General features: G+C 39.5%; 1 protein-coding gene across 3 annotated transcripts in view; it reads left to right on the forward strand.

Annotated features, from left to right (window-relative positions):
• ALDH1A2 (aldehyde dehydrogenase 1 family member A2) overlaps nt 1–26,065 on the forward strand; it is a 57,974-nt gene that overhangs the window by 26,099 nt on the left and 5,810 nt on the right. For 2 of the 3 annotated variants that reach the window (XM_075764052.1, XM_010302317.2), the window contains exons 2-12: nt 2–106; nt 304–444; nt 2,054–2,183; nt 7,917–7,978; nt 10,714–10,842; nt 10,975–11,088; nt 18,935–19,037; nt 21,975–22,159; nt 22,893–23,057; nt 23,497–23,654; nt 24,461–24,535. In XM_075764052.1, the coding sequence (XP_075620167.1) occupies nt 2–106; nt 304–444; nt 2,054–2,183; nt 7,917–7,978; nt 10,714–10,842; nt 10,975–11,088; nt 18,935–19,037; nt 21,975–22,159; nt 22,893–23,057; nt 23,497–23,654; nt 24,461–24,535 (1,367 nt within the window). Of the gene's footprint in view, nt 1; nt 107–303; nt 445–2,053; nt 2,184–7,916; nt 7,979–10,713; nt 10,843–10,974; nt 11,089–18,934; nt 19,038–21,974; nt 22,160–22,892; nt 23,058–23,496; nt 23,655–24,460; nt 24,536–26,065 lie in introns of those variants that run through there. The other variant, XM_075764053.1, reaches the window with a different exon arrangement.

The following is a 26,065-nucleotide window of genomic DNA, read 5'->3' on the forward strand; positions in this document are numbered from 1 at the left end:
GATTTTCATCAATAATGAGTGGCAAAATTCTGAAAGTGGGAGAATATTCCCAGTATATAATCCAGCAACAGGAGAGCAGATCTGTGAGATCCAGGAAGCTGACAAGGTAATGCATCCTGTGAATTGGTAGAAATGTATACCTAGATCAAAGAAACAGGTCCAGAATAGCACTCTTGGACAGTTCTTTTATTTATCACAGTTCCAAAACCCACCATGTGACTAAGGTTGTACGACAGCAAATTTCATAAGCCTGGTAATGTTATTTCCCTCAGTGCCTTTGGTTTCTTTCTTCCTTCTTGACAGGTTGATACGGACAAAGCAGTGAGGGCAGCTCGCCTTGCTTTTTCTCTAGGTTCAGTTTGGAGGAGAATGGATGCATCGGAAAGAGGCCATCTTTTGGACAAGCTAGCAGACTTGGTCGAAAGAGACAGGGCAATTCTTGCTGTAAGTGGCACATGAAAATCAACAGTCAAATCACCTGTCGGTTTTACATTCTGAAAGCAGATTAGTTCATAAATGTGTTAATATGAATTACATTTGAAAACTACACTCAGCTTGATGGCTAAGATGGCTGACTCTCTACTTAAGACCTGATCCAAAGCTCATCAAAGTCAACAAGAGTCTTCCAATTGACTCAAATGAGCTTTAAATTGGACATCAGACAAACAAATGGGTGTGCGCACACGCTTATGCCTGTTATGTGCACTTGTAAGTTTTCTAAAATAAAAAAATAGAAGACCGAGGGAAGTGATCTATGCAGATATTAATGAAATGGCAGGTGAAATGCTCACTGACACTCACACTCAACTGGTAACATGAATTCTGGGTACTGCACTATTTCACTCACGTATGAAGCCATCTAAACAGTGGCATTGTTAATGTTTTCCGCATGTCAAGTGCTTTGAACTAAGCTGGTGAACATCTTAATTCCAGCTTTGTCAACACTTAAATCATCTTACCACCAGTGTATACTGTAAAATCGCCACAGGGAGAAGGAAGTGCACAGCAAATCAAGTTTACTCTGCCTGTCATTTCATTTGTATTTCTAGAGCCAACTTCTTTACTGGATTGCACTGCAGGCAATGCCATTAATTGCTCTTGGGGATATAAGTCAGTGCAGAATTAGGCCTCCGTTCTTCTCTATAGAAACTCATTTGATGGTTGGTGTGTTACACATGGGCGTACTTTGCCCATTCTTAACGACTTCTATTAGACAGCTATTGAGAATGAGTTAAGCTACTCAACATCTTAGGATATTTTATTGGATTCTTTTTGCTAAATGATCTTAGGAACCCCTAAGAGGACAGCTTATAAGATACTTTTAAAAATAGGAATATTAACTTAAAAATAAGGACATTAGCTTGTTAATTTATGAGCTTCCCTAGAGGAGAGTTTGTTTATTTGATGGCAATAAATAAACTGGCTGTACAGTACAGATATCTCAGACCTCAGCAGGAGTCTTGGCAGCCACACAGAGAAATTTTTATATTCACATCAATTATATAAAGAGGGATATGTCCATTCTTCTCTTTATGGATTCAGATCATTAATATGGGGTTACAAGAAGCCCCTTCTCAGCTGTTATCATTAACATAACAGAACCTAGTTTGACAGGCATTTTTATCTTGGCTCCTGATTAAAGCAATTTAGCATTTATATATCTGGACCAAACACAGTGGCTGTTAAGTCCAAAATACACACAGGCACATGTACATGCATGCGGATACACCCACAAACCCACAAGACAGAGAGACAGACACACATAAACACACAGGCACGCACATGTTCTTAAAATCACAGTAATTCTGAATACTCCAGAAGGAACCAGATTTTTTTTTAAGGAAAATGCTTTTTGTTCACATTTGCAAAAAGAAGTAACAAAGGGGATCAGATAGCTGTTCTGAACCTTGTGGAGTAAGAATATGCCAAGGTGTAACTGGTTGGTCTTCACTGAAATCTGTCACAATTGAGTTGTTAAGACAGTGAATACTGAAGTACAATACTCTCAAAATGCTACTGTGCTTACATCTCTTAACTTTTTCTTGTCCTCTAGACTATGGAATCATTGAACAGTGGCAAACCTTTCCTGCAAGCTTTCTATGTAGATCTTCAGGGAGTCATAAAAACCCTGAGGTATTATGCAGGTTGGGCAGACAAAATCCATGGAATGACCATTCCCGTAGGTAAGGAGGATTAAACCACAGGTATGCACCTAAACTGTCTCAAGGCCAAATGGCTTAATAGATTACAGGTTTGTGAAAGGCAGAGGAGAACCTTGGTTTGGTCTTACAGTGTGTAGTATGTTGCTGAAGCAGATGTTTAAAAGTCAGCAAGGGCTGGACTAGGCAACCTGCTATTGGTCTGCCCTCCATGCACGTCCCAAAGAGTGTTTTGTTTCTTTTGCATGTGTCCGTCTGAGAAGAAGATTGCTCAAGACCCACATTTAAATATTGTTGTGCTTATAAAAATGGATGTGGTATAAGTCTGACAAATACCTTGGAACACATGAAAATAGTGTTAGCTGCCTGTTTAAGAAAGGGTATGCTTACGTATATATCTTGTTTATATATGTTGTTTTACTGCCTATGCAAATCATTTTACTTGGGACTAACACTGGATCCAAACTCATTTATACTTTGAAAGAGCTTGTAATGTTACTATAGAGAACTGTACATACGTATCAGATATATTTTGTTACATATGCTTCTTGAAATTATTCAGTGGGATGAGTTTTATATTGTATGTTTGAGATACATCTTTATGAGTGCTACGAAATTAGTTATTCTGCTCTTAGTTTTTGCTAAAGAGATAAGAAAAAATCATTACCGTTATTTTTATTTAACAAGTTTCTTCCTCCTGCCCCTCCCTCCCAGCTGTTTAACAAATACAGGCTGCATTTTCTGTTGTGAACATATTCATTTGCAGTCTGGACTCGATGTACCAACTGCTATAATTATGCAAAATGGCACATGATAGCAAAGAATGATTTTATGCAGGTGCAGTCATCCAGATAAATTTACTCATCTTTTACCAGCATAAAGTAAATCTTTGGAAAAACAGTAAGGAAAACCAACATTTATTCTATGGATTCTTTTTTGGCTTCATGGTGCACACTGTTCATTGCACATGCATGTTTATTACACTTAACTGAAGGAGACCAGGAAGGCATACTCACAAGTAAATTAATTTTGCTGTTGCGCATCCATTTCCATAAAGTGACATTACGTAACAGGATATCCGCAGTACACTAGCTTGCCTCAGCAAAGCACAAAACTATCAAAGTTAAGTAAGCAGGTAAATTGAAAATGTGGCCTCAACATTTTCAGGAGGAAAACAGATCATGTAACGTTTATTGCAGCGTTACTCATCATGGTGTTTCAGCTTATTAAAATTGCAGTGTGAACTGACTGATGTTTATCATCACCAGCGTATTTTCACCAAAGAAATGACCATATTAATATTTCAGGTGTAGACTGTCCTGTAAGGACTCTTGAAAATTTCCACAGTCATTTAGGCTGAGACTCATAAAGCCTGGTTTTTGCTGCTTGCACTTCACATTTAAACATGCAAAAGTGCAGAGCACACCATAAATTCATATATTCAGCAAATTTCCTGTTCCCTAATCCCTTTCTCCCTGGTCAGCGAATGCCTCCTTCTCACTCATTAGCCCTGGAGGTACACAGAATTTAGGTCAGTCACCAAAATGCATTGCCAGGTTAAAGAGAGTAAATATTTTTCTGCTTATTCTTGTCCTCAAGTACTGTATCAGATGAGAACCCCAATTTATTTCAGTGAGGTGGACTACACTGGGGGAGAGAAAAGCACATTTTCAGCAGGCCTTCCTAAATGCAATCTTTAGTGCTAACACAGTTATCAGTGGTGTAGAATCCTAAGTCCACTCATAGATTTTCAGGGTATCAATTAGTTCTTCCTCTTGGTTTAACACTCCTCTGTATTCCTCTAGTTTCGCACCATAAATTTGTCATTCTCATAAGGCTATTTTAGAGCAAGGCCAGTGTTAAGCAGTGGTGCTCTTTACATTCACTTACCATCAGCGCATCAAAGGAAACCAAACAAGATGACAAAACCAAAATAAAAACCCTATTAAATCTCCTTCTCTTTCTGTTCAGTGTGCTAATAAATCTGAAACCTCCCAATCTTTCATCTGTTTCTGTTGAGGTTTTCATCTCCTCTAAAATAAAAATAGGCAAGTGGTAGACAAGCAGAAGAAGAACAGTGTGTTTTACAGTCACATTCCTTGTGGTCCCAGAGCTGCTAAAACCTTCAGACTGCCCTCTGCTTGCTCCCATGCATAAAGCCTTGATGATTTAAATTAAAACAGAATGAGGCTAGACTAGAAACTGTTAAACTAATAAACTGAATGCAAGCAAAAACATATCTTTAAATCAATACATATGATACAGCTTAAAGAACCAACTTGGCTCTCCTCACTCACTTGTTTGCTGTGTCCTGCTGTATGAGGCATGTGACTGTATTATGATTGTTATGCAAATAAAATATCCAGGACGGAGACTCCTGATGGAAATTTGAGCAAACACATCTGTGGAAGGTATTGCTGTCCCAAAGTGAGAACCCTGGATGAATGGGGCTTGCTTTCTGATTAAAAAATAAAAATTTTTGGGCCACGTGCTAAGCAGCTGCAAATTGATCTGGCTCTATTAATATCAGTGAGGACTGAAGAAGGCCAGTTTACATCAGCTGAGAATATTAAAAAAAACAACTTTTAAGACAAATTTTTAGATTGGATGTGGGAGCAGACTGTTAGATCCTTCTCAGGCAATGTTCTTCTGGCTACCAGCTACCAAAAGGATAAGAGTAACAATCACCAGCAATAGCATAATAGCAACAGAATAAGTGTCATTAGCATGACTTGTATAAACCAGTCTTAAAACTCTAAAATGTTGTAAAAGTCTCCTCTTTAATTTCTGAGCACAGGGGAGCTTTCTATGCTTACTGTTCAGAAAAAGTGATTCACTTCATCAATCTTGAGTTATTTTGCCATGGCAACAGCTTATTTTACATTATGGACAAGATGGCTCTTAGATACATCTTTGCCCTGTCCAGAAGCATCTGAAGCTTCTGAATAACTTCAAGTCACATATGTTCACAAGATACTGTTAGAAAGCAACCTCAAAAAATCCCATCTTAACAGTAAGTCTGTGGATGATGAACTTTGGAAGTAGGTGTCGAAAAGGGCAGCTGTCTAGAGTCTAGTGGAAGAAAGCAGGGCAAGCAACTCTGCATGGGAGGTATTGCTCTGTGCAAGAACGTTCTGCCTACATTCGGAGGAATTAACCACCATTTGTCTGACTTGCAAGCAACTTCAGGTTATCTATAACTTTATGTTATGAAGCACACAGACATGTGGCAATGATTATGCAGTGACAATCTAAAGTCAGACAGTGCTAACATAACTGTGTTACTGTTATATTGTCACCATCCTTCTGGTTGAGAATCCACCTCTCACAGCGCTACCAAGTACAAGCTGGTATTTTTAGCTGATTCCTCTATGTGCCTCTTGAGCACTTAGTTTTGCCTGTATATACTTTTCTGTATTTTGACTTCTACTTTACTTCTGTCTGGTCTGATGATTCTTCCTCTGGTCTGTGAACTACTGCTAGCATCTGTGAAAGATAATCTAGAAAATCAAACTATTCATCTCAATTTGTGAAACAAACATTCTCATCTCCACTGGGAAGTTGTTTAGATGCTGCATCTAGAGATCAAAACAATGCAATGACATTTTGTCAATGCAGAGCAAACTGACTGATCTAACTATTTTCTTCCTCCTTCTCCTGATACGAATCTCTTTTCTCTCCCTCCTTCCTTTATTTCCTCTGTTCTGTCCCTCGTCTGGGTTGCAGACTATCATTACCTTTCTCCTAATTATTCTGTGTCTGGCCCCCAGCTGATGTATTAATTACTCTAGCTCAGGTTTCTACTGAGCAAAACCTGTAAAGTAGATGTACAGAAATAAGCAGACCTGAAAATAAGTTATTTCTAATCAAATTCAAGTTGAAGTCTTTACTTAAAGCCAAGAAGCTTTATGAATTAACCCATTTATTGTTTACCAGATGTACAGTACAGGACATTGCAGCAGGTTCCCAAAATGTACTCTCCGTTGCACAGTTAGGTCTCTCCCCGATATTGAACAAGGCTGGCTGCAGCTCCAGACTGAATGGGGTAGAGGCCACAGCTGCCCGCATGCTCTCACACCTGTGAAGGAAAACACATACCCCTGTGTTGGACAGTGACGATGGGAGCAAAACCACTGTAATCTCTCCTCCTCTTACTCCCTTACTCCCGCCTTTAGCATAGCTCTTCCCTCAGCTGTAACCTCCCTGAAAAACATTAGACCTAAATTCAGAGGTGGTTTGAGCCTGGGCTGGTTTATACAGCTACGAGACTCAATTTAGGTACAAAAGTGCTGTAAATCTACTTTGCACAGATGCAGGCCAAGCATGCTAACAAAGCTGATGGTTAGACAATACCTTAACCAGGCCATTTTCCTGCTCTTTATCAATTGGGAAGAAACCTACATTGTACCACAGCACGTATAGCCTCCGCATGTACTCCCAGTGGAGTACAAGTGCTGAAGCAGCAACAACTGCTTCATGTGAAAGCATGAACTCCTTCAGCCCCCATGACAGTCACTTATACCAGCTGTGCAGAATGAGCCAGCACAGCAGCCTGCTGCTCTGAGCAGGCCGGGCCACGTGAAAGGTTCCCACAGACCACAGGCCTGACCCCAAATCACAGACCTGTTTATTTCATGACCTGACTCAGGCTGCCCTGAGCTCAACAGTGCTTTAGTTAAGGACTGCAGATGTAGCATAGCACTCACTCTAACTAATGATACCTCTCACCCCCACCCCTGGAGATTTTTTTTGCCATTTTTGTTCATCAGGACCTTAAAAATAATCACCAGATCAGAGTTAATTAAGTAATTCCCTTTAGCTTCATACCATCCACACCTGCTGTTTGTGAACATGCAGTCTGCTTTGCCTGCATCTTTGTTGTTAGAATCTTTCTTAGTCCATGTTGTTATTTCTGTCAAAAGTCCAGTGAGAAAAGCCCACCATTTCCAAATTTCCAGTGACTTGGTCCCTTCATTTAGTTATTTGCCTCTACCTTGCCCAAAAGGTTTGTGAAAACTTTTCTTATTCTCTGTTGTCTTGTTTTCTAGCTGCATCCAACTTTTCCCTGTCAACTTAAATTGACTGCCTATTTAGTTTGAGGCCCTTTCTGATACAGGCCTTGTTCTACAAGTCAGCTATCAGAGTATGGCTATATGATGACCACTGTATGCTCTTTAGTGTTGTCTTCTGCAGTTAATTATGCTCAACTACACATCAGTCACATGCTCCCCCTCTTCATTCCACATTTACAGACTGTGGTGTATCATTCCCTTACTTCAAACTGCCTGTATCTTCAATTGAAGATGAGAGAGATGTATGTTACTCTATTATCCCACATCTGCTTGTATATGTACCTCTATATTGTATATTGCTGCGTTCCAGTCATGCCTTTCAGGAAATTGCCATTGTGACTCTTCCTTCACTTCTCTCACCTTGAAATCAGCAGAGGCCAGTAAGTGGCTTCCTTGCTATTGCCCTTTTTTGTGCAGTATAGCTTGTCCTCTTTCCCAAGGCACAAAGCAGGTTACTTTCTCATGGGATGCCTGCTTCCTTTGTTCTACAGAACAAAGCAACCTAGGTTGCTCCCGAACCTAGGTTTCCCATGCTGGCTCATGAAAAAACATTTCCACGACTTCTTTATTTCTTTTACTGCCATCAAAGGCTGATCCTTAGAGCTTTTTCTCCCTTCTACTTTTTTTTTTTTTTGTTCTGCCAAGTCAAACTACACTTGAGAGTAACCATGCTCATCTGTTTCAGATGGAGATTATTTTACGTTTACAAGACACGAACCCATTGGAGTGTGTGGACAGATCATCCCTGTGAGTATCTCTACTAGCGCTTTCTATTTATTTTCATTTGAACCAGCTCTCTTTAAAGACACATAAAACATGGTCCTCGGCTATGTGTGTTTTCCATTACGAAAAAAGCTGAGCTCATATTGTTGACATATCTTTAACAGCCTCCCTGCAAATGCTTATTTGAACATGCTAATAGGGTTTAGGCTCTGTTATTAGGAGTTAAGTTCTCAAGTCATAGAATTCTCATGATTAAAACAAGCAAAGCAAAACACAGTGTTAATATGCTGTCAGTGGTTATGGATGTTCACACAACTTATGGAAAATTGATGCTTTGCTGTGGTAGTCTTTTTATTTATTTAGTTTTTACTGTGATTTAACAGGCTCCTCAGTTCCTGGGAGAATGTGATGCATTTTAATTCCATTCTTTCCTGCTATTTCTTTTACAAGGCTGGAGGAGAAAAGGAAACTCCCGGAGACATACCATTACAGTTAACATTGTGCAGCTAATAAAAGACATGAAATGTTTGTTTTATTTGTTATAAGAGAGAAACACAGCATTTCATCAAATCTAATACTCCCCCTACACCCCAATATACATCCTTAATATACTGTTGCTGAACAATGCATGGGAATTACACTGAGAAGCTAACTTTTTCAGAAGAACCAGTTAATTAGCTTTGGCAGAAATTTCAATGGGAGGCTCACATATAGCTATTAAAATATTGTGTGGAAGCTTTTTTACTTGACAAAGTGCTGGGGAACTAATCAGGACATTCTCTGAAGTTTTTGTTGATGTTTTTTTATTTTGTTCATGTTAACCACAAAGCCACTAAACACCAACATGCACCAATTCCATTAAAAGGAGCAGCTAGAAAAGATTAACAATGTTAAGCCCTTTTTCCCTATTTATATTTGTTGTTATTTCATGTCTTTGTAAGGGGTGGCTATTGTGTTTGGCACTCCATAGAAACTCAGAGAAACATGCAAACAACTCAGAGAGTCTGTGGCTACATCTGTCCTGCAAACACCTACACACTCTCCTAACTTGACTCACGAGTGGTCCTTATGAATGAATGATTCCACAGCTCTGTCCCCACTCTTCAGCCAGGCACAAGGATAAGCATTTGCAAAATGACAACCCCAACATCTAACCCCAAAGTCGTTGAACATCTCTTAGGCTTGTCTCATTGAACTTAACTGACAGATCTGTTGAAGGCACTTGGCCAGGGGCTGAAGATGCCACCAAAAGCAGGATTTATTTAATTTAGTTTTGTAAGACTCTTTGTTCCGGTACCCAGCCATCTACCCTACTTGTTCGTTCTTCCCTCAAGTTTGTCCTCCAAAACTTCAACATGGCTGTCACACTATCTATTCTAACACTGCTGCTGATCTGTTCCATATTTCCTCCACAGCTACCAGTCACAGAGTGCAGCCCCTGGGCCGCTGCATGCATTTAGCTATTACACTGGCAAATATGTTATTACAAAAATAAAATTAAACAGCAAGCCTAACGCTAAACTCCTCATCCTCTTTCACATCCTAGCTTCCACCAAAACATACACTCTTTGGCAGCTTTGTAGCATAAACAGGGCTATATACTACCCTATAAAACTCATCAGAGCTCTCCTTGCAATACCATTAGAAGTGCAGGCTGTCGGCACACTGTTGGCTCTATAGCTCCCCTCCCAGGTTTATACACTGGAGATGGAATTAAAACATCACTTTGTCTCCAGAGTTTATAAACAACTGAGGGAGTAAAAAATTGGGTGTTCGGTGAAGGAAAGACAGTTGTGTATTTTTTCAAGCTAGCCAGGGGCTAGAGAGATGTCTGTGAGAGTGGCAGCTGATATGCATCAGGCAGTAATATGTTCTGGCCAGTGGCTGACTCTTTGTGACTGATACTTTCTATTTTCTTTCCAAAGGAGATGGTTATATGCATTTGTAAGAGTGACTGTGCAAATGCAGTTATTTTATTACTCTGGCATTTCCACTGAAATCAGCAGGACTATCCACTTAACCTGTTAGGATCAGGCTTTGGTGCAGAAAGGCTTGTTACTGTTAACTTTATCCACAACTTATTTGTGCATCAAAATAATTCACCACATCTGCTGCTGCAGTTAAATGAAGTTTAAATTAATGACGATACAAAATTTTATATCAGCAATGAGTGCTTCTCAACTTGTTTGTTACTGTTCTTTTAGTGTTTTCTGTATAAATGTGCAGTACGAAGTTTTCAAGAAAATTAAATGCTTTGACCGAGCATTGACATTTATGGGATTTTTTTACTGTAATCCTGTCAATTAAGTATTATATAATTTTGAGTATAAATTTCATATCTTAAGATGTATTCAGGGATAGGAAATTCACATCCAAAAAAGCTTCAGCATGAACAAACAGATCTTTCTAAATGTATCAGAAGCAAGAACTATTTGTCATAGGGGATTAAAAGTGCCAATTGCAAAACAGCAAATGAAATAAAAGTGGCGACTAAAAAAATTAACAGATAACAGAAGATTCTTTTATGAAGACTGCGGGTGGGGGCTATATTTCTTTGAACAGGAGAGAAAGAACTAAAAGGTCACTGTTGTCGCTTTCTTAATGGCAGTAATTAAAAAAAAAAAAATCCTTGCTTTGTGCTGGGAAAGATTTATGTTGAGGATCAGCCTGAGAAATAAGTGAGGTAGCAGCTTGACATCTTGAAAACAAAACACCACTGCAATATTTTTCCATCTATCAACTTTTATTTTTTCCTGCAGTGGAACTTCCCCCTGCTGATGTTTGCATGGAAGATTGCTCCAGCTCTGTGCTGTGGCAATACAGTAGTTATTAAACCAGCAGAACAAACACCACTCAGCGCTCTCTATATGGGAGCCCTCATCAAGGAGGTAAGAATAATTGACAGGAATAATGTCTTTGTCTCTCCTTGCGGGGAAGGGACTACCAGCACATGTCTGGTTTAACGTGCTCTGTCAGTTTTCATAAATCATGCTTCCCTTCATTCTTTCCTATTTTGACAGGCTGGCTTTCCACCAGGAGTTGTCAATATTTTGCCAGGATTTGGTCCAATTGTTGGTGCAGCCATGGCATCTCATGTTGGCATTGATAAAATTGCTTTTACTGGATCCACTGAGGTACGAGGTTTCATGAATATGTTACTGTAAAATGTGAGTAAATACTTGGGGAGATAGTACTAAGTCCTTGTGCTACATTTCTCACTGTCACTGAGCAGAAGAGCTACATCTAAGTAACAGTGGGCTTTCCTTCCCAGCTAATCTTACGTACTGCAGTAATTCCAAGTCAGAAATGGCTCCTTTCCTCCAGCCCCTGCTGTGCTCGGCACCTCAGCACAGGAGATATGCCTGGAAAAATATTGCTGGGATTTCCTGTGGGCTTATGAGGATGTGAATCACATGCAAGTAAGCAGAACATCCCATGTATATTACAGCACACAAAAATGCTGATTTAGCATCCATAAGTTGTGTATCTTGGTGTACTTGAGGAAAAGAGGAGAGGAAGGGGGCAAATTGGGGCAGATGTACTTCAACTTGGATGCTGCATTCAAGCGTAGTGAGGATGAGGAGGAGGTCTAAAAAGGAAAGAGTGCAGGGAGAAAAGGAGATTGTCCAAGGGTTTGTTTCCAAAATGATGGAAAGAAGGTGGCCAAAAGATGAAGGGAGTCAGGTGTCTCTTGGATGCCAGAATGTTTTGCTATGAGTCTATGATGCAGATGGAGGTTTGGTCTGAAGACGAAGGCTGTAATCTACGGAAAGAGTAACAAATCCCTCAAAACTCAGACGGCGTCTTGCTTTCAAATATGTGCAAAGCTGGCTGTTATCAGGGTTGGGGTGGGGATGATAGAGGTACTCCAGACTGAAGTCACAAGAGAAGGCGCCTTATCTCATTGTCTGAAGGCAGACAGAAAGGAATCTCAGTGGGAGTTTCAGGGCTGGTTATATTTACAGACTGCTAAACCTGTCCCTTTTCAATTCAAAATCTGACAAACTATTGTATGGAAGGAGCTAAACCCCAGGGATCCAGTTGCTCTTTGATATGTTTGACTCCCACTCGTGGCAGTGGGAGGCTTTATGCATCCCAGGGATACTGCTCTTCACGGTGAGTCAATTTGGTTTTGATTTGAGTCAATAAATTCACTGACCACGCAGCTCTACTAGTGAGTATCTCCCTGGTGGGCTCAGGGATAGCAGAGACCAGCTCAGTTATTTCAAATAAATTATTTTGGTGGGATTATCCTGTAATCGAGTTTGGAAGTCACCATACATGAGCCTAAATTATCAGTAAAATGTAGCTGCAGTTGTATACCTAATTTGCACACACACAGTTGTTCTGGAATTACTATATGCCTGTAGATGAATTTTTAATGGCAATTTTAGATAAAATATACACAGGTTACATTCTAAGTCAATGGCAACATCAGATTTCAGATTATTCTGTGGAATTACTCTAGTCATTACATCTCCTATAACCGATTTATATTAGCATCCTGGAATACTGAAAACTTTAATATGAGCTGATTACCCCCCATAAATTAAGTTGAAACAATTGTTTTCATAAAGATATGTGGTCCCTGTTTAAGATAAATATTCTATTATACAGGATGTTGCACTGTTTGGAGGAGGGAAAATACAGATGGGTTAGGTTTCAAAGTTGTCTTTTGTAGCCAAAATAAATTTTTATTGTAGTTCCAGACAGCTTTAGTTTTAATAGGCGTTTAAACTCAAAAGCTGTGGGTTTTCTACTAACTCAGTGCCTACCTTTAAAAGCCTTACTAATAGGATGTGAAAAGCATTACAGAGATGAAAAAGCCATTCTCTAAGAACCTAAAGCAAGAACAGATGGAATGTTTTAATGTAGAGTTAGCGTAAACTATTCCATATTGTTTCTGATTTCCTGGAACACTGAATTTTTGTAACAGCAAGTCAACATTGTACCATTTTAAACACAATGCTGTGATACGAGCTGTACTATAGAGTCTTTGACTTCTCCAAAACACGCTTTCAATTTCTAATGAAATAATACTAGAAATATTTTGTCTCTGGTCTTGTCTGAGGCATGTCAACTGTACACTCCAATGATGCGGATTTCCGATAGCCATCAGATATATAAATGTCACCATATTAACTTCCATTCCCCCATTTCATCCGGGTGCTGGTTAAGGCCACTAGTACTTTCAGCTTGAGCAAGTTAATGATAGAACCTGTCAGTACAAAAGCAAAACAAATTTTTACATGCATCAGAAATGCAGAGAGGTTCTTCATATTACCTTCTTATTTTCTGAAAGAACTTTTGCAAAGTAGCAAAGGTGAGAGGCCTTCAAATAGCAGAGAAAAGCAGCCATCAGAAGCTGCTTTACTCTTCATTTGCCTTTATTTCCACCCAAATCTGTGAATTTACAGGCTTTGCAAATACAGCCATTTTGACTGCTGTGAGCTGTCTGGCCACGTCTGTATATGTGTGCTCCATTTGAACAGGAACTGTGTACCCCTAAGTTGGAATAGTTGGGTGCAGTATGTCCTGGGCTTAAGATTAGAGATGATTATGGGGAGCAAGAAGTTACACATTTAAAAATATGTGCATTTAAAGCACTGGCTGGATTAAAAAATGTATTTTGCTTGTTGCAAAAGTTTAATGCATTCTAATAACTTCTGTTCAAAACCAAATGTGTTACCTCCAAATCAGAGTGGCTTACAACTCTCTCCAGTTGTTAAACACTCTCAAGATGAGAATTACAGATAGCACATAAAACATTTGAAGCCCTGGCCAACAAGAAATCCATCCTGAGTGGCTGGTTTCCACTTTGTTCAATCTATGACCCATTAAAATGCAGACAGATTAAAGATAGGATTCAGGTCTGTGTTCGTGCAGTTCTGTAGCGTAACCCAAATAAATATCCAACAAATTGGTTTGGATGCCTGTGTAAACAAAAGATCTATAAACAACTGCAATAAACCCCAGTAAAAGAGTCTGCATTTTGCTTGGCAGAATGTTTTCTTTATGCACTTAGATTAACAAACCATGATCTCATCATTAGTCAACAAGATACTAGAGAGACCATCAAAGCAAACTACAGGAGAGTCGAGATTGATTCACGCCAAACAAATGTTTGTAGCTAACAGCTGTATTACCACTGATTCTAATTTACTCAGCAGGATTCTCCTTTCATTTCCCAAGTGAGATGAATGTCACAATGCATCATGTAGACAGAATGTCTACCTACTGCACAAGCAATGACTTGTGTCACCTCTCTTGGATCACACAATCTCTCGCTGGTTTTGGAAATCATGAAGAATTACATCCTGACATGTTCTACTTTAGCAATAAGAATCCTCAAGGTGATTTGACCTGTTCTGAGAAGTCTGTTAGCTTACACACATGCCCTGTTCAATACAAGGAGGATTTAGGGAGGCTACATTATCATTCATTCCTGCTTCTGCTGAGTCTTTTTGATTATATCTTGGACAGTTTGTGCCTCCTGACTGGAATGTAGTTGTTTTCCTTTTCCTTCATTGGGGGTTTTGGTAGAATTTAGGGAGCTGTCCTTGGACAACTGTTGTGCCTCTTTGCCTATAGAAGATACACGTCAAAAGGATTCGCCTTCTTAAAACTGAAGCAAACAGGGTGGTGTATCAGCCCTGTCAATGTTAACAAGAGTTTAGCCACAGACTTCCGTGGGGCCAGGATTTAACCCAAAGAACAAATGAGCCATTTATAGCTTAGGATTCTCTCCAGGAATTTCTGTCTGGGATTGCCTTTTACTTATGCTACTCTATACTATGCTCTTTTCAGGGCTGTTCCTCACACAGGGCATTGCACAGTCAAATAAAGCTGCTGCTCTTCATGTCAGTATTTCAAAATTCACTTGTCTTTGCTGGAGACACATCCTGAACATGCCATGCTGTCCTAAAATGTTTCTCAGAAAGATTTTGCATACAATCTGGAATTTAAAAAAAAAAAATCAAAGTAAGCAGCAGCATGGGTTTGAAGGTTTTGCCAAAACACTGACATCCAGTGCCTCAACAGCTGGAGAGAGAAAACTGCAATTCCAGAAAACACAGAAAAATTCTGTTTGCTCATACCATCTCCCCAAAACTTAATCAATCTCTTGTAACTTAAAACACTTACTGTTCTTCAGATATTCTCTCAATATCCTAAGAAAGGTATAATAGTGAAGATGGGCAACCCAGGTACTTAAAATGCCTAAGTACCTGAAGATGTATGTCTCCTCTGTCAATTTTTCCACTGCTCATGGAACTTTTTAATTTACAGTTTCCTGTGCGGTCTTACCACATTGGGCACCAAAAAGGACTGTCGTGGTTTAACCACAGATGGCAACTAAGCATCACACAGCCACTCACTCACTCCCCCTCAGCGGGATGGGAGAGAGAATCAGAAGAGTAAATGTGAGAAAACTGGTGGATTGAGATAAAGACAGTTTAATAGGTAAAGCAAAAGCCGTGCATGCAAGCAAAGCAAGACAAGGAATTAATTTTTCACTTCTCATTGGCAGGCATGTGTTCAACAGGGCTCCATTGCACATGACAGTTACTTGGGAAGACAGACATCATCACTCCAAACATTCCCCTCTTCCTTCTTTCCCCAGCTTTATATACTGAGCATGACATCATATGGTATGGGATATCCCTTTGGTCAGTTTGGGGTCAGCTGTGTCCCCTCCCAACTGCTTGTGCACCCCCCCACCTACTCACTGGTGGGGTGATGTGAGGAGCAGAAAAGGCCTTGAGTCTGTGTAAGCACTGCTCATCAGTAACTAAACCACCCCTGTATTATCAACACTGTTTTAGCACAAATCTGTAACGTAGCCCCATACTAGCTACTGTGAAGAAAATTAACTCTGTCCCAGCCAAAACCAGTACAGACTCGTGAGACTTCCAGTGCTTTAACAGGCAAACCCACCCATACCATTTAGAAACACTGATTTCTGTCTGAAAACAGAAAATTAAGAGAACATAAAAGGCAACAGGCTTTTTGAATTTCTGCATGAAGTATTTAAAATGAACTGTATAAGCCTCATGACAGTAAACACAGAAGGCATAAATAAGCAGCAATGTTTTATATCAGGATACACTCTCAATGCCTAACATCATAGAGTCCGCAGTCCAGAAACAGACGACCCTTCCAGGACTATTCTTCAAATAGCTTTTTTTTTGCACATGGTTGCTGCAAAATGGTTCTTTAATCTCTTTTCTTGTTGTTGTTCTGAATAACAAATTGTTTTCTTTGAGATGGGCCAAATTACATCTGCCTCACCCTCCATACAGCTTACAAGGTTATGGTACTTCATGAGCTATCCAGGGATACTCCTGATATCAATCTTGAAGCCTATTCAAAACAAGGATGGGGAGTTAGGGCTTTCTCTGCCAACATTCCTGCTGAATAATCGCACAGCTCCATTATCTGTGGGGGAGTCCTCTCTTCCAGCGTTCTCTTGCAAGGCTGTACTGCCTATTGGGAGCTTACAGATAAAGCCGAGACACCCCACAGGAAGCATGTACTGAAAGACCATACAGATTGCAACACTATCACTTATCCCTTTCATGCTGTCTTGCTCCATAAAGAGAGGGTCAGTCACAAAAGGCTGCCTTTGTCACTAAACAATCACAGCCCTGGTGCCTTCCCTAAGACTTTTCTCAACCTGTAAGTGCATAGGGCACAACAGGAGCACAGTGAACAAAAATGCTGAGCAGCATGAGCCCTACATCCTGATCTCCACACTGATTTCTAATGGGAAGGACACAGTGAAGCTGTCTGTTAAGTTTATACTTGGAAACCTGACAACAACCTCCCTGTATTAACAATACTCTGGACCATACTTTTCCAAATTAACACCATTGTCTCCAAGCCCTTTGGACTTTAATATTTGCCAAATACATAATATCTGGACTTGCATATTTGCCAATCACTTGTTTGCTTAGAGTCCTTTCAAAATCTCTACTTACAGGGGCAAAAAGAGTTTTGACATTCAAATGGTAAACTGGAAGGCGGAGAGATGGTGGGCTGGACACATTGCTCTGGCTTCCTTGGTCTGTTCTGCTCTTTGTGAATTTTTGAGGGAAAATAGGTGGTTGTTGTTCTTTGAAAGAGGGAGGTTCAAGGCAGTGAGGGTGTGAATGGCATTGGCTGGCACCGGCTATAAACACAGCACTCTCACTGGTTTCCAGTGTACATTTTCAGCACAGTTTGAGAGACTGGAATTTCCAGATGACGTGCTCGATATATGTGGTGGGGGTGGAGGGCAGAAAGGGTCCTTCTTTTTCATGTTCACTTCTGGCTGTCAGTCAAACAGCAATCAGCTCCAATTAAGGGGATATGCAAGGAATTTCATTATAATGTCAACACTCCGTTCCATCAATACAGAGGTAACGAAAAGAAGCTAATTTAAATTTAATTTTTTTTTTTTAAAGAAATAACCTCAGTCACACTTGACTGTGGTATCACCAGATAAACAGTTAATCACAAAGGTACATGAAGTGGTTGACAAATCCTTCATTATCCGGTTGGGGTTTTACTTTGTTTTTTTTCTGTGGGGGCCCTGGTTTCTGTTTCATTTGCTTTCTGATTACTGCAGTGCTGACTTAACTTTCTCCAGCAGACTGCCTTCAGTTCCTAAGAGGTTCAGCTTCTCATCCATTAACCCCTTACTGCAGGGAATCTTGCTCACCTGATCTTAGCAAAAGAAAACAGATAGAGAGACCAGAGTACTACATGGAGGAAAAAAGTCCAGCTCTGGACTCATTCCCATGTCACTTCACATCTAACTTTCTGTGTGACTTTAAAACATGTCCCAGTTAAAAGCAAGCACTTACCAAGGTTACCAAGCTTCTCAATGTTCAATAGATACTCTCAATCCTGTGATTTCTACCTGTGATTACTTTCTTAGCTGCAAAATGGGCATAGTTACACTGCAACAGTAAAAAATCTGATCTATTTTGTATTCATTGATCCAGGGAGGGGAAAATTTCCAGGGAGCATAGCTGCCTCTCCAACTGTACCAATGTGAAAACACGTCGAATATGTAGCTGTCAGGTTGCTACTCCATTTAATCTACCCTCATAGTCCTTGGTGAGATCTGCAATTAGCAGCTGCTCCAGCCACAGGGCCGCATTCTGCTCCAGCTGACCCCATAATCTACAAAGACATTTTGAAGGTGCTTTTGACCTCCTCAACCCATATTAAGATTATCTGTGGTGCAGCTGAGGGTCAGGTCTGGGATGGTGCTTTTGTATCTTCTTGCCCTGCTTGTTGTTCTGCTATGTGCTGTTAATCCTGCAGAAAAAGCTGATGATTTCATCAGAATTTGACATATTCTAGATCATTATTTCATAGTCAAATTACTTAAACCTTTGGGCACTGAAAACTGTGTTTTGAGGAGAACAAGTGCCCTTCTAGAATCAGGCTGGCTAGCAGTTTAGTAAGTATCAGTAGTAAGAGTGAAATAAATTCTAAAAGCAGTGATCATCTGGGGTAACCAACACCTGGACTATATAAAAAAGTATGATAGCCGTTATTACTAATGAATAGTAATAAGCTTAATACATACTCAGATACCAGATTTTTTTTTTAACACTATGAATTGTAACTAAACCACATAATAATAGTATCTAAACCCTTGTGAGCATGCACTAGTTTGGATGGAAGTAATTCTAGTTACACCAATTTCAGATTTTTAATTCAGCCCTCCTAAAGCACCCTAAAAGAAAGCCCCAAGGTGTTCCAGCATAGATACAAACGGGTGAAGGGTACAAACACTGTACTGTGCCTTATCTCCTCTCGATTTCTAGAAAAAAACCTGGAAAGCTGTCCGCTGCTGATGAGAATCTGTTTGGATTGAAGAACCTGCTGGATTATTTAAACCTCTGTTCCAGTGATAGCCAACATTGGCTGTTAAAAGTGAATTGTATGACTACATTCCCTGTAAAATGTGTCTCCATTTCCTTTCAGGTTGGAAAGCTGATCCAAGAAGCAGCTGGAAGGAGTAATTTGAAGAGAGTTACACTGGAGCTGGGTGGGAAAAGCCCAAACATTATTTTTGCAGATGCTGATTGTAAGTCAGCACTTCCATATTTTTCTTAAAACCATGTTTGTCTGATGCCTTCTTTTTTTCTTCTTTTTTTTTTTTTTTTTCATTTTAGGCCATATCTGTCATACAAAGAGAAATGGACCAATATAGCTGTATCTAATTGCACTTTTTAATCTTACAGAAGCAGCCTAAGGTGTGATTTTTTATATAAAAAAGACAACATTTGAACCCACAGATTCATAGCCAACAAGAAAATAGAAAAATTTTATAATTGAGCATATAGCAACGGCGTTATTCACAGTCATGGTCCCATACACATTTGTCATCCTAAACTGCAGAAAGGCGGTTTAGTCCTTTATATTGGGAAATTCTGTGATTATTTTGCTTCACAGCAATTATAAAAAGGGAGAGCTTTAATTTGTACTTGAGTTGCTAATCTAGTCAGTGCATATTCCTTTGTTAAGCTGTTTTGATACTAGCTATAAATAGCGATTATTCAATTTTTTAAAATTTTCTCAATTGAAGAATTGTGTATTGAAATATCCTCATTACCATTGTCAGCAGGGAGCTGAAGATTTTGGCAGCTGGATGATGTTGTGCAGCTGAGATTTTTGGCACCTGAGAAGGTACAGGACAGCCGTAGGATAGGATAAAAACACAAACTGGAAGTTTCTGCTTAAATGATCAGCAATGAAATAGTTAAAAATGTTGATATCTAAATTGTCAGCAGGAGGTTTTGAAGTTAACACCCCATTAAGATGAATGGGACAGTTCACACCTTGCTTTGAGCTATTGTTTCAGGCACACTGTACTCAATGCATTTTCTGAAAACTTTGTAACCCAAATAAATAGGCATAAGGATTTGGTCTTTTAATTTAAAAGGGGAAAGTGAATAGAAGAATGATTCTGAATAGCGTGAATTACAAGAGTTGGTTACAACCCTATATTAGCTTTCAAAACTTACCAGTGTCTGAACGACTTTCAGCAGCTTTTTTTTTTTTTTCCCCCCCCTGAACTTTAAGCAGCTGTTCTACACAGAAATGTTTTATCGAGTTGGGGGTCTAAATTACAGCCACAGTCATCCTGGTAAGCTCCTGTCAACTGCAGCCAGATGCAGATGTTACAGCCTTCTACCCAGTTACTCATGTCTATCTCCCACCAGAAATCACTGCATCTCCAGTGTCACTAACCTACTCAGACTGGATCACCTGAACACTTCTAGTAGAGTAATATATGCTGGGGGCAGGTCTGTGTTCCACGAGAGGAAGAACAAATGCTCCTAGCAGCCACACAGAGCTGTAGCTTATCTGTGACTTGCTGTATCTGCCAAATAACGTTGAGGACCTGGGGAGAAGTTGCAGGCAACAGGGGAATAACAGGGCTCCGAGGAGAGCACAGTCTTCTTCAGGACTGTCTTTTCCACAGTATAGCACACTAAAGCTCTCTGGTCTTCCCATAATTACAACCACCAGCACTTGACCTGAGATTCAGACTTCAAAGCTCTGACTATTTAAGAACAGCAGACAATTTGCTCACCATTCCAAAGGAGCTGTTTGTTCTGTTTGAGGAACATTATGTGCCAAAAGTTAGAAGAAAGCATGACAAAGCTGTTGAAAGTTCCGTGCACCAAAAAAACCCAGAGAAGAATGGTTAGAGCCCTCATGGTGAAAAATTGTGTTAACAATAGAGGAAGAAACATCAGTTAATCAGTTCTATCCACTAGTGTTTTCAATCTCCATGGAGGTGCCTATGAAAATTTGAATGTGGTCTGTGGAACATCCTATATAATTTTTTTTCAAGACCATACTGAGGGCAGAATAAGACACTTCTGTTAGATGGAGCTGTCTAGGATGTGCTGAAAGTAAAGCACTGTTGCTTTGTTTATTCCATAAAAGATTAAACTTTAAGCAATGTTCCAAAGTGCTACAGCTGATAACAGAGGTATTACAGTGCTGTAGGGCATCACCGTTCAAGGATGAATTTAATATTCTTGTCTAGTCAGCTATTACACCCAATGGGAGAATTTAGCTCTGAATGTCTAAATATGACCGGATCCTCTCTCCTGTTTGGATAGCGGATGTGTTAGTTGTACCCCCAATGAAGTTAAAGTAGAAATGAAGGGTTGATTGTTGTATAAATTACCTATATTTTTAAAGCCTTACACAGTCAACAGTATAGGCCAAGAAGATGTTTTTGTCTTGCAGAAAGGAGAGGTCTTCCCATTATCAAGGTCAAATTCTCTCAAGTACTTGGTTGGCTGTAATTCTCACATACGCAGTATTAAACCAAGTGCAAACTTGGGATCACAGACAAATTTTCCCCTCCTCTACTGACCCCAGTTGGACAGACTTCTATAATGTGGGGCACATTCCAATTACTAGGGTCTCTTAAGAGTTTTAGTTGATAAATTACATGTTGCTGGCATATAAGACTGATGAAGTTGTTCTTGCATACCCTATTCCTATAGACTGCTAAAGCAGTGACTTGATTTAATTTTTGCAGTGGGATATTAAGCAATATTTTGTGGCTTGGGCCACGAGATGGCATATGGAATGTCTTACCTATGGACCCTTCTTTACCTAGATGATGCCTGAAGTCCCAAGTGGTTCCTTGCAATCTAGTCTTTCTGAAACAGCTGTAATGCTCCTAAATATCCCTTCAGTATAGCTGGAACCCCCTGTGTCCATGGTGGAATAAATGGGGAAAAACATCAACTTCAGATATGTTTAAAACTTCTGTATTTTCACTAGAATTAAGCCACAAAATGAAATTAATCATCTTAATTTATGACCTGACACAACAATAGTATGATTTGATCACTGGTTTTATTTTGGTTTTTACCAAATCCTACTTCTGCTTTGAAGTTTTGGGAATGTGGCACTGTGATACACGTGACACAAGTACAATAGCAGATGTGTCTATGATGTTTCAGAGCAACATATGCTGTCTCAATTTTTTTAGTGGACTATGCTGTGGAACAAGCTCACCAAGGGGTCTTCTTCAATCAAGGTCAATGCTGTACTGCAGGCTCACGGATTTACGTGGAAGAATCTATCTATGAAGAGTTTGTTAGAAGAAGCGTAGAACGTGCAAAGAAGAGAGTTGTGGGGAGTCCTTTTGACCCAACTACAGAACAAGGTCCACAGGTAAAGGATTAGTGCTTTGGCTCTACAGCCTAGAAGTTGCCTGGAAGTGTTTAAACTCTACTAGGACAGAGGTCAGTCAGTGCATACTCACTCACAGTCCAGGGTAGCTGACATGGTAAGTGTTTCAAAGATTAAAATTCTAAAGGAGTAGATAACCTGTGCAGCTCAGAGGTGTTTCTTGTTAAGTAAAAACTCTCATCTTAAATATCAATAGGTTTGCCTCCCAGCTTTCACAGCAAGATTCTGATCTTCAGCCCCGAAGATACAGCTGTAAACTGTGAGAAGCTCTCAAATGTCTCTGTGGGCACTTACTTTCAATAATTGTCTACTGTGCTTGTAGACCACTAGAGAGACAGGAATTCTAAGCAAAAGATGGGCAGAATTAAAAATAGGTCTTTAGAAAACATTCCTACCAGTAATTACCAGCTGGGCTTATATAATTTTCAGGAAGTTAACCTGGGACAAAAAATAATGATCTGTTTTTTGTTTGTGCTTAGAAACCAGATTGCTTAGCAAAAATGTGGGTTGAGCCACATACATAAGGGGACAGATCCTTAAGAAGACTGAGCCTTAGGTTACAGTCAGCAGATATTTGTAGATCTGTGGCATCTCCAGCTCAGAGAGTAGTGAATATAAGCATGAGTCTACTTGCTGTGATGTGACTTGCCTAAAAAACGTTTTTTGCTGGTCAAGTGCATGGTCTGCAAGTCAAATAGCTTCTTCTCTCTTTCAGATTGATAAAAAACAATATAACAAGATTTTGGAATTGATTCAAAGCGGCATTACTGAAGGAGCAAAACTTGAATGTGGTGGTAAAGGGCTAGGAAGAAAGGGCTTCTTCATTGAACCTACGGTGTTTTCCAATGTAACAGATGACATGCGGATTGCCAAGGAGGAGGTATTGACACAAACGGGCAAGATCATTTTAGAATGTCCTAAGCATGATTTTATTGTCTTTTGTTTACTACCTGGGACAAAAGTTTTAGAGTGAAAATTACCACTATATTGAAAAAAAAGAAAAAAAAGTAAAATCTTTTCAGACCTCTTTATGCACACAGCAGCTGATGACATCAGTTGGGTAAAGAAGCTCAGTTTTGGTCATTGGCTGTAAAGTCTTAGACCTCAAAGAAGGGAAGAATGGATGAGTTCCACTGAGGTGACCGCTTTGGGAAATTCCTGCAGTTTTACAGCCAGCTATTATCACTATTAAATGTTGCTACGGAACTCTGTAAAGAGTACAACAGGACAGAGAAGACAATTTAAAAAGCAGAATAAAACAGGAATAAAATGCCTCTGAGTGGGCTGGTTTGTTAATTAATTATTAATCTTTGTTGCAGATTTTTGGGCCCGTTCAAGAAATACTGAGATTTAAAACCATGGATGAAGTTATAGAGCGAGCCAACAATTCTGATTTTGGGCTGGTAGCTGCTGTCTTTACAAATGACATAAACAAGGCCCTGACAGTCTCTTCAGCAATGCAGGCTGGGACAGTCTGGTAAGGCAGAAGTTATCACACTCCTGCTCTTGGAGATAAAGAGTTTGACTCACTATCATTACAGCACCTCAGTTTTGCAGCCTTTGTCTGAAAATTGTTTATCTAGACCATCCTTGTGGTGAATCACTAACCAAGATATGGAACAGCTGTAGGGAGGTGGTGTGACTCTGCTCACTGCGGGTGAATGCTATTGAAAACTGGAAAGTGTCTTGCTTCCCGTTAGAATGGCAGCCGCACTGCTGAATGGCGTTACTGAAAATAAACAAAGTAGAGTATAAACCGTCCTTTCGGTGGAGCAGAGGAATCCTGTGAGCTTTCTGCTAAAGGCACAAAGAATCCTGTACTTTCTACAACATTAAGGAACTGAGAGGACACCTCTTTAGTCCTTAGGAATAGGTAATGCCACTTCCAAAGTTTAATAGCTTGCAACTTGGTATGTTGCAACTAGGTAAACTAAAGATCCACAAGAAATCAGGGAGAAAAAGGACATATTCAAATATTAATACCTCTGTATTATAAACTGGCACTGAGGTTTGTCAGCAGATTAACAGTTCATTACTGAAGCTGCGTCCAAGTGTTTGGTGCCGTCCTCCAGTCCTCACAGGCGAAATCCCATTCTCCTTATAAGTAAGGAGCAGAATGTTCGTTTTGTGGCATAAATCCCTCATTTCTTTTCAACATGAAGCAAGTTTGTTATTCCTAAGAGGTATACAGTGTCCTTAGCTCCACAAGTTTCAGCCTCTCCCTGAGTTGTCCAAAGGTGTCTCTGACAGAGCAGTTGGACTTAATGTCTCTTCCCGTTACAGGATAAATTGCTACAATGCCTTAAATGCCCAAAGTCCTTTTGGAGGATTCAAAATGTCTGGCAATGGGAGAGAGATGTAAGTATTACACTGCTGTCTTCTAAACTGTTCTCAGCTCTACAACTTAATGAACATTAGTGAAACTTTCCATGCAAATTAAGATCAGGAAATATTCCCATCTGAGGATCAGGGCATAACATAACTGATAAACATTGCCACTTCTAAATGCAATTGATTAACACGGTAAGACTTTTTTTTTTTTCTTCTTTTTGATATAGCAGGATAAGTTACTGGAACTCCCTTCTTATTCTGAAAGGAACTAAAAAATTCTGAGTATTTTTCTGAACTTGGAACCTGTGTTTTCTGAGAGTTTTCCTTAGCCATATTAACCAGCACTTCTGCAGAAAGATTCTCTTTTTGGTACTGCTGTGCGCTTGTTGACTGGTTTAGTGTACTTGTTTCAGAGTCGCTTTGCCATATATTTTGCCTCTCTTGCTATTTTTTTCCTTATTTTTTTCCTATGTTTATTAATATAGGTGCATCAGAATTTTATTAAAATGTTATCTATCTCTTCCAGATTTATAAACAATATTAAATGAAATCAGGCCTAGAGAAGAACAGACAAATGTGTTTCCATCCCTTTCAAAAGATCACCTTCCATAAAAAGCTTTCTGTCTTTCTTATTCCAGTTAGAACTAAGTGCCAAATATTTTGAAATGGAGCTCCATGCTCAAATATTGTCCCCTGTACCTAATTTAAAGACTTACCAGTTTTTAGTTCTCATTATAATCACAAGGAAGTTTATCAACTGCACGAGCCCCAGATTGGTTACACAAATAAAGGATTCAATTAATTTCTGTGCAGGAGGCTTGTATACCAGATTATGTCTCACCTAAGCTTTCAAAATAGCTTATGGCTAATGGCAAACGCAGTAAAACTAAAGTAAGGTCAAACTCTTTAAAACTTTAAATATGTTGAAGTATACAACTTGATCTATAAAATAAGCTCTACATAGTCTGAAATATTTTCCCTCATTAGGGAGTACTTTGAATAACACATTCATGCTATTCTCCACATTCATGAGTTATGAGGTGATCTCACACTGGCATAAATATGTCAGCTCATCTAACTCTTATCATTGTGAAAATATTCTAAAACTACTAAGCTTGATAGAGCGCATGAGTAACTTGACACCCAAGAGTGACCCCATTGACTTCAGGGAGGTTAACTGTGCAAGCAAAATATTCACATATTGATATCGTAGAGTTTTTGAAAGAGGGGGGAAACCAGGCAGCACCCCAGGTCCCATGGAAAAATCTATGGTAGTTGTACGCTTGATTCCCATCGACAGCTTTGAAAATATTCATCATAAACAATAAATATTTGGAATGGCAATAATCTCTATCTCACAAAAATGCCTAAAAACGTACTTATGAGTAACTATTCTACTCCTTTCAGAACCCCTTTGATCAGATATCACCTTCTAACTCACCTCCCCCCCCCCGCATTAATATCTCCATACTTTTTATTAAAACGCCACAGTTTCTTAGATCCTTGTTTTTAAGGGACACATTTTACAGCATAAATAATGTTGAGTCAGGTAATTAA

The sequence above is a fragment of the Balearica regulorum genome, chromosome 12 (assembly GCF_011004875.1).
Source record: "Balearica regulorum gibbericeps isolate bBalReg1 chromosome 12, bBalReg1.pri, whole genome shotgun sequence".
In the NCBI taxonomy this organism is placed as follows: domain Eukaryota; kingdom Metazoa; phylum Chordata; class Aves; order Gruiformes; family Gruidae; genus Balearica; species Balearica regulorum.